This window comes from Psittacula echo, assembly GCF_963264785.1.
Source record: "Psittacula echo genome assembly, chromosome: 1".
NCBI lineage: Eukaryota > Metazoa > Chordata > Aves > Psittaciformes > Psittacidae > Psittacula > Psittacula echo.
In genome coordinates this window covers 83703059-83711434 of record NC_137735.1, presented here as the reverse complement: position 1 = coordinate 83711434, position 8376 = coordinate 83703059, and the positions used below count along the sequence as shown (strand labels likewise).

Here is an 8376-nt window from a genome sequence, read left to right as displayed (position 1 = left end):
TCAAGACCAAGACTTTTTAGGATGTCAGAAGTTCTCAGGGCACAGAGATCAGTGAGTCTCTCAACTCGTGCTTGCCAGAAAGGCAAAGAAAAACTATGCCAATGCTTAGGGACTGTTTGTCAGACCATGTAGTTAGTTTACTCCTTTAGGGAAGGACTAACACAGAAAGGTGGTTTTTAAACCACGTCAGAGTTCCTAGGAAATGTACTTGCACTTTTCAGGAGCAGAGTATCCAGACTTGTAAAACACCCCCAACTAGCCTGACAGGGCACAATTTTTTCCTCTTCCACCAGCAAGACATGAAAGCAGGTTATGACTGTACTGCAACAGGCTTATTCCCCACCTTCTTGGGGTCATAGTGGAGGTTATTATTTCTCAATTCCAAGGCTTTACCAAATGCCTGACAGTCCAGCAGCCACCTAATCTGGTTCAGCAATGAGTGCAGTTGCTCAAATTCTGCTGGTGTGCCATTTTAAAATGCAGTAGGTACATCTGCATGTACCTCCTAAAAGGAAGATTTGGGACTCCAGTGGCAGAGGGAGTGAATGACTGCAGGCTAATGAATATAGCCATAGCATGTGCATTTGACCAGTTACTGCTGTACAGTGGTGTATTTGCCAGGACAAAGAAACATCTTAGGCATCATCTACCAGGGCATGGAAGGCAGCTCAATGCACCTTACTGGGGCAAGTGCTCTTCTAATGCACTGCTGTAAGAAAGTGTAGCACTACCCTCTAGGGAAATGTTCAGAGGAAAAAACCCAACCCTTAGACCCCAAGTACATTCAAAGGAGAGGGAAAAGAGGATGACAGATTCCAAGGAGACATCAAAAGTTGCTTTCATCTGCAGTTTATCAGAGACAGGAGATGTAGAATGTAGACATATGCAAATAACTCTAATGATGTTCTCCTCTAGCAATTCAGAGGTTAAACTACATGATCCCACCACAAATCATCCTGCAAGCCTGCTTTCATCTTTAAAGGTTGAAGTACTACTCTGTCTCCTCCTTCACAAGCATCTTCCCTGACATTATTACTCTTGGTACTTCAACTTCCCATCTCTGTAGGATCTAAAGGGGGTTTGCTGTTGTGAGCTGAACCATCTCAGTGCTTTGTGTGTGGAGCTGCAGATTAATCAAATGTGCTGGAGAAAAAAAAAAAAAAGAAAGCTGTTAAGTGGAGAGTGATTGATCTGCAGGGCGATAGCTCCTATCTCTACAGTGGTTATCGGAAGTCTTGCATTACACTGTGCTGCTCGTGTCCTTCTCTGCTGAAGTCTTGCTTCTTTGAAGAGAGGAGGGGGTGGAACGTGTTGACTCAGTAAAGACACCTTCCAAGATTCCTTGCAGTGAGTGTCGTGCCTTTGCCCTGAAGTCCCGCCCCACAAAAACATAGAGCAGGGGATTGATGCAGCTGTTGGCATATGCAAGTGCTGTAGAGAGGTGATCCCAGAGGATCAATGACTGCCCCAGTCGTGTTCCAAAAGTAGGTATAAGGTACAGAATCCCAACAACGTGGTATGGAGCCCAGCAAATGAAGAATGCAGCTACCACGAGCACAATTGTTTTCAGCATTCTGTTGTGTGGCTTGTGAAACTGTTTTGCATGTGTTCTGAAACCAATGAGGGCATAGCAAACTGCCATTGTGCCAAAGGGGAGTATGAAGCCGAAGACAGCCCTAGTGATGTTTACTGCCACTAAGGCAAGTGACATAGAATAATCACCTTCATAGATGTTAACCCAGGAGTCATTACGACTGTAGTCTAACAGTGAGTATTCTTCCTGTAACTCATTTACAGGACTATCCACATAATCTGGCACTATGTGATCTCCAAAATTGTACCCACACTCAGTTTTGCCATCATGAGTGCTAGTCTCACGGTAGTGGAAGACAGGACAGCAAAAAATGAAGGCCAGGATCCAAATGCCACTGCATATTAGTAATACAGATTTCACTGTTCGATGATTTTGACACCAGATAGGTTTCATCACAAGAAGGCACCGGTCAATGCTGATGGCCGTAAGTAGGAAGACGCTAGCAAACATGGTGAAGATTATGACTGATGGGATGACTTTGCAGAGGAACCAACCATACAGCCAACGTTCATGGAGGGCCAGGTGAACAATGGAAAATGGCAAGGATAGGCAGCAAATGAAGTCAGCCACAGCAAGGTTTAGGAACCAGACAATGTTCACAGACCTTTTCATTTTCAGACCAGCTACCCATATCACCAGTCCGTTGCCTGGGATACCTATGATGAAAATGATGATGAAGATACCAATGGAGACAATGGATTCTGATGCATAATGTTCAGCAGCAGCCTGTTCATGTGAACTGCTGTTATCCAGGAGTTGAGGCATTCTGTAGCTATAAAACAGAAAGCAAATTAGTCAGCAATTCGTGTCCTCCTTTCCAATTCTTCTCTTTATTTGTATGGAAGCATCTCTGAGTCAGGTGACAGTACAGAGCTGTCAGGGTGCAAAGACAGTTTGTGCTAAAGGCTTAACTAATCTGGCCATTATACATGTTCTTCATTCTCATGGTGGCTAAGCTACATAAGCCTCACTATTCGAACAGGAGGGTTGTATACGCTTAAGTCCTCCTGTCACTGTCATCCCCCTTAACTGCAGTCTGGTTCCTTTTAGTCTCCAAAGTGGAGCTGTCTGTTCACATGTCCACGCTGTCACCAGGTGTCTTTTCTGATCAACTTCCAGCTTTGTATACACTTCTTCAGAAAAGTAAGTCAGCATTTAGTTCCTTTTCCCTTTAAAACAAGTGATTTCTTGGCATAATCAGTGTAATAGGTTTAGGTTAAGAAAGCAATGCTTGTCTTCAAGAAATAACCCTGCTCCACTTTCTGGGCATTATAAATAGAACAGACAGGACAGCAATCCTGTTTGCTAAGGGGTATTTTTAGGGAAGTTTCAGTAAGCACTTCCTTCTCCCTGCTTTTGTTCTGAGCTCTCAGCTGGTCCCTTGGAAAGCTAGTCTTGATGAGAAGAAACGCAAGAAATTAATGGTTTAAGAAGAACAGGCATAGATTTGGTTGTAGAAAGAAAAAATACTGAGCAATAGCAGCAATGTTCTTGAGCATTTCAGATATAAGAAGAGGTGTCATTGCAAGACAACTAAACTGAGTCACAGAATGCTTCAGTAACATTTTAGAACTGTGAGAATAGTAATGGAAAAACTTTTAATTGCTCAATTATTGTTGGACTTAGATATTAGTAAACTTAGAAATGAAAGAAAATCCAGCAAAGTCAAGACAGAACTGAGAAAGAGTCTGATTGTCATCCTTTAGGCATTAATAGAATTGTTTATAAAATCCCTGTTAACCCTTTCCATGTGAATGAAGACAGTTGTGTTGCTGAAAGCACTACCAGAATGGAAGGGAGCTGCATAGGTAAGAGCTGAATACAGCTGCAGAAGCAACGGAGGAGACATAAACAACCCAGACTGACTATTTTAACCTCTATTATGCCAGTACTTAAATGCCAGTTGTGTCCAGTCTGTTGTGTGCAGGACTAAGTATCAATATAATTAAAAAAAAAATAAAATCCAAATCAGCAACTGGGGCTTAACTTAAAATCCTAACAAGTCTTGCTGATATATGAAGAAGCAACTTTTACAGGGAAAACTGGAGAACAAGAACTGAATTTTGCTGCCTCCCCATACTGGCTACAGATGATTCTATGAAGGGGAGAGGGAGTCAAGGAACGCTGTGAAGATAGATAGGAATACACATCCTACTCCATAGCAAACTGATGGATGAATCAATAAGAAGATCATGACCACGCTATGTTTTCAAAAGTGCTAACAGGGCTGCTATGTAGTTATGAAAATGGAAGGGGGTAACTGGAGGGGAGGGAGAGGTTTTGAGGAGTGAAGAATAAGAAATTGAAAGGTAAAGAGGAAAGGAGAATTCAGTTTATTATACCTACCCGAGTAAAGCAGGGTATTCCAGTGTGTCCATCAGTCCTGCTCCTGAAGTGACTGAAAACAGAAACTCATATAACATTTTAGGAACTGCTTTTTTTCCTGTGTGTGCATGTGTATGCTAAGTATGTTCTTTCACCATGATGGAAAGGCTTAGAATGACTCAGTTTTGGATGAGATCTGCTGATAAAATAACAAAACCAAAGAAGCTGTCTCAACACCATCAAAATAATTAGTGCCCTGTGTCAAAGAATCATACAAAGCAAGGGAATGTGAGGCACAGACACATACTTCACTGCAGTCTCCGTATGACAACCAGATCACATCTTGCCTGTTGGCATAACGCTGACTTTTGCTTGATGTAATTCATAACTCCAAATCCTGCCATCAGGTGTCTGATCTGTTATCTTGTAGTCATTTCCATGTTTTATCAGATCAGCACATTTACACAGACAATACCATTTCTGGGATTCTTATCAATCTAGATCAGCTTCTGTCCCAGCTTGAGACAGCTTAGTTTACCAAACACATAACATTGTATTTGGCAAACCATAATTGGTCACATCAAAGGGATTCAAATCTGATTTCTGTCCTTTCAGGGTATTTCAAGTCTTATTGTTGGCAGGGGTTTTTTGTTGTTGTTTTAAAGAAGGAACTTGACAGATGAAAAGTTAGAAGTGGTTTAACTGAAATGCTGATAGCACAAAATGTGACAAGACTATAAAAAGAAAAGGCATGTAGAGCAAGGCATTTCAAATGTGCAACAGTAGGGTTCCCCCTCACCCCTCCAATCTAGGAAACCAAGACTGCTAACAGAAGTGACAAAGCTCAGACATACAAGAATCAGTCTTGCTATTTTGGTTTCAGTCTGGAAAATGAACCAGGATGGAGCAGAGTTCCATGCCTGAGCATGTCTCAGTGAAACACAGGAATGCCGCCTCCAACACAAACAAAATCTGAAAGCAGAAACAGGAAGGCAGGCTAGGGCTGGGCTGTACCCCAGAGATGGACAGGCTGGCAGCAGCCTGCCACAAAAATTCCTCTAGCTGCATCCTGTTCTCAGCTGGCATCTTTACTGGGGACTCCTCAGACCCTGGCAGAAAGTGTGCGCAGGAGGATACACCTATTGGCTCCTTTTGGCAAAGGGACACGCAGCCTTTTCCCCACCATGTGCTGGTTCTACTCAAACTCTCCTTTGCAAGCAGCCAGCTCCGATCTTCTCAGTTAAACCCTCTCCCCTGCAGCCAACACTGACACAGCCAGCACTTTACCTTTAGTCTAGCCAGCTCACCCTGGACAGTGGTGAGATGATGTAGCACCTCTCTGTACAGCTTTCCAGATCAATGAGCTTTTTAAGCTATTTGACTAGTGAAGCATTTTGCACCTCAGCAAAAAGGGCCAAGTAACAAAGACACTCAAAGAAGATAGTGCCAGGAGGAAAAAAGGCATTTTTTAACTTCCATAAAATGGTTACATAGAGCAGACCAGACCTTTGACTTGCAGCTTTGATGGCAATCCCAGATCACTATGCTGCATTCTTTTTTTCTCTTCTGGATCTATTTTCTCCGCTGAAGTGTGCTTTTTTGTACATTGCTGAGTACAATCAAGTAAGCACAAGCTTTGGATACCAAGCAGGGAACCACGCTTGGTAAAATTTGCACATTTATAGATCGTGCATAATTAAACGTAGCTCTTCACAATAACAGGTTCTCAGTACTGGCTGAGTGTTCAGGTCCAGTGTTTTGCCAGGGCACTTTCTGGGAAGGAAACACCATTTGTAATAGTAGTTGGATTGTTTTGTAAAAATAATCTTGAGGTTAACCTTTAAGTTATCTCATGAGTTGTTCTGTGAGACTGGTTCCCCTGTACCTTCTGGGCAGAGAAGGAAAATTCCAAATATTTGGTCCATCCATTCTTGGACAATGCCTTATTTTTTTTTTTTTTACATAAGCAAAACAAATGCAAAAAAACAAAAGCCCAAATTATTCTTCTGCATGGTTTATTATGAGGCTACCTATGGATTGGCATGGACATTTTACTCTGCTTGTGTAGGCCTTTTTATTTGCACACCTCATATGATTGAATATTGTAGAGTCCCAGCTAAGATTTCTGCTACTGCTTGGTTTTCAATCATTGAAGATTTCTGTGTGGGAAGAACATGAATCCTCCATTGCTTTCATAGTCCGAGTTTAAATATGTTCTCCTTCAAGATTTCAACCTCACTACTTAATCCTTTAAAAAACAAACAAAACAAAACCCAAAACTTTAGCTATTTTTGGCAATGCTTTGTATTTTCTAGGTCGAGAGATGCTTGTTTATAAAAGAAAATGTTATGTTCTCTGCTAGTTAAGTCTCAGTGGAAATTGAATGGGAGATGTATTCCCAGTGCCCTAGTGCTGCTTGTGCATCTTTCCTCATATGCCTTAGAGAAGTTGGCCCTTGGCCACTCTCTCATCTGAGATTTTGTCCTTCTAGAAGAACTGTGGGAAGATAGTGGCACACTGAATGACACCATAATAAAGAGGCAGGTGAAATTTGATATTGCCAGTTGCAAATTATTGAATTTGGAAAAGCAACCGTAACTACACAGAGTGATGTAAATAAGTTATTACCATTCAAAGAAAAAACTTAGCAGTTACTGCAGAAAGGTTTGTGAAAAACCAATACTAATCAAAAGTTTAAATATAACAGAAGCATTCAGTTGCTTCTTGAATATTGAATGCTGTAACGATCCTCAATCTTAAAAACAATTAGAGAATCACAAATGATACAGAAAATTATGACTAGACAGCCATAGCTCAGAATGGCTTCTTTTGGTGGACAGGCTAAATAGATGAGAATGATTCACCTTGGGAAAGAAACATCTAGGTAGCAGTATGAGAGACACATGAAGAAGGTGACATAAATTCTTACAGCACTAGAACTAGGACATATCAAATTATCAGGTAGAAGTTTGAAAACAAAAATATTACACTTTTTCATGTTGCACAATTAAATTCATGGCTCCAGGGATGATATGGGTAACCGAAAGTATAAAGAAAAACCCAAGTAAATGAATCTACACTGAACAAAAGCCTATAAAATACTGCTAACAAATGCACACAAGCGCCTGGCCCACACAAAGCCCTTATATTAGACTGTGAAGCCAGTATAGTAGGAAAGTAATTCTGTACTGTTTTATAGGCTTTCTTCAGGCAGCTCTCCAGGGTTGGTCTCGTTGGCTTCTTTGCCTTAGTTCTGGCAGTCTGGCAAGCAATATAACAGCGACATATTGCAAGCAGGGAGGCAGAGCCTTCTTTTACACTGTGGCACGTACCTGCATTGAGTATTGGTGCTGTGTATTCCTAGGAGTTCTTGTGTGGGGTGCATGAAATGGTTCAAATCTATCTGCCCACCCCAGCGCGCAGCTTGGCAAGGCACCCCCTCAGCTGGCAGAAGGGAAGGGGAAAAGGAAGCTGCACGTTCACGTCATTCTGTATCTGTTCATCTGCTTAGCTCACACCGCTCACAAGGCTTTCCTGTGTATCTACTCAAACAGCTGTCAATATCATTTCTGGGGAAAACTACGCCAGTGGCACTTAGATATGCTTGTTAAATTGCAAGTATCCTACTTTGCTAGTCTCAGCAACCCAATACTATTCCTGTCCTTGTCTTCAAAACAGTACTTACCAGATCCATGGAATCAGCAAGCTCCCTTTGTTTCAAAGTTTTTCTGCACTGGGCAGCGTCAGAGATTCAATGCTGGGCTAGTTGGAAGTTTGGCCTGACAGAAGGACAGCTTGTTTGACTGCTATGATTGAGGTTCATTACCATCCTGTTCTACTTCTCAATGGAAACAGCAGGAAACAAAACTCCAGATGCAGTTTCAGCTCTCGCTGCATTAACTAATGCGACCCATAGCAGGGGAAAAAAATAAAACAATTCCTTAAACTTAGTGATGTTTCATTCACTTTTTGCTTTACACTCACCAATAAGCTGCACTCACCCAGTCTTCCATGGAAAGCTTAAATGACTGCCTAGCACAATTAGCCCATGCTATACCCATCCCTGGCTACCTGGATATAGAACTTTGTAGCTTTCCTCATGCCTATTCTTCCCGTTTTCAGAGTAAACATTTAGTTGTTTTACGTACTCAGTCACAGGCTACTGCACAGCAGTTAAGCTTCAACACCAGTTTTCACTGGGAAGTCATGATTAAAGTAACTAGTTTAAATGCTACTGGCCTTATTGTATTTGTTAAATAAACTAGTATCTATACACTTATCTTCGCCACATTTCTGGAAAGTCACACTCCTGAAATTAACCTTTATATAACAGGCATTTTCACCACTTCCAGTTGCAAAACTTGGAATGGTTTATGCCACATTTTTGCTTTGGTTTGTGATTTTACCAAAGGCTGCAAAAGCGCTACAGGCCACACAAAAACCCATTTTCACTTAAA

General features: G+C 41.6%; 1 protein-coding gene across 1 annotated transcript; it reads right to left on the bottom strand.

Moving 5' to 3' along the window:
* Positions 1-380: 380 nt before the first annotated feature.
* On the bottom strand, positions 381-3962 carry C3AR1 (complement C3a receptor 1). The gene is made up of 2 exons (XM_080620995.1): positions 3941-3962; positions 381-2366 (listed from the first exon to the last, which is right to left on the bottom strand). Exon 2 carries the CDS (start codon positions 2357-2359, stop codon positions 1241-1243), a length of 1119 nt encoding a protein of 372 aa, XP_080477121.1. The 5' UTR covers positions 2360-2366; positions 3941-3962; the 3' UTR covers positions 381-1240.
* Between the last annotated feature and the right edge of the window lie 4414 nt (positions 3963-8376).

Excerpts from the sequence above, each read along its gene's own strand:
- C3AR1 (XM_080620995.1), bottom strand. The coding sequence starts at position 2,359 with ATGCCTCAACTCCTGGATAACAGCAGTTCACATGAACAGGCTGCTGCT.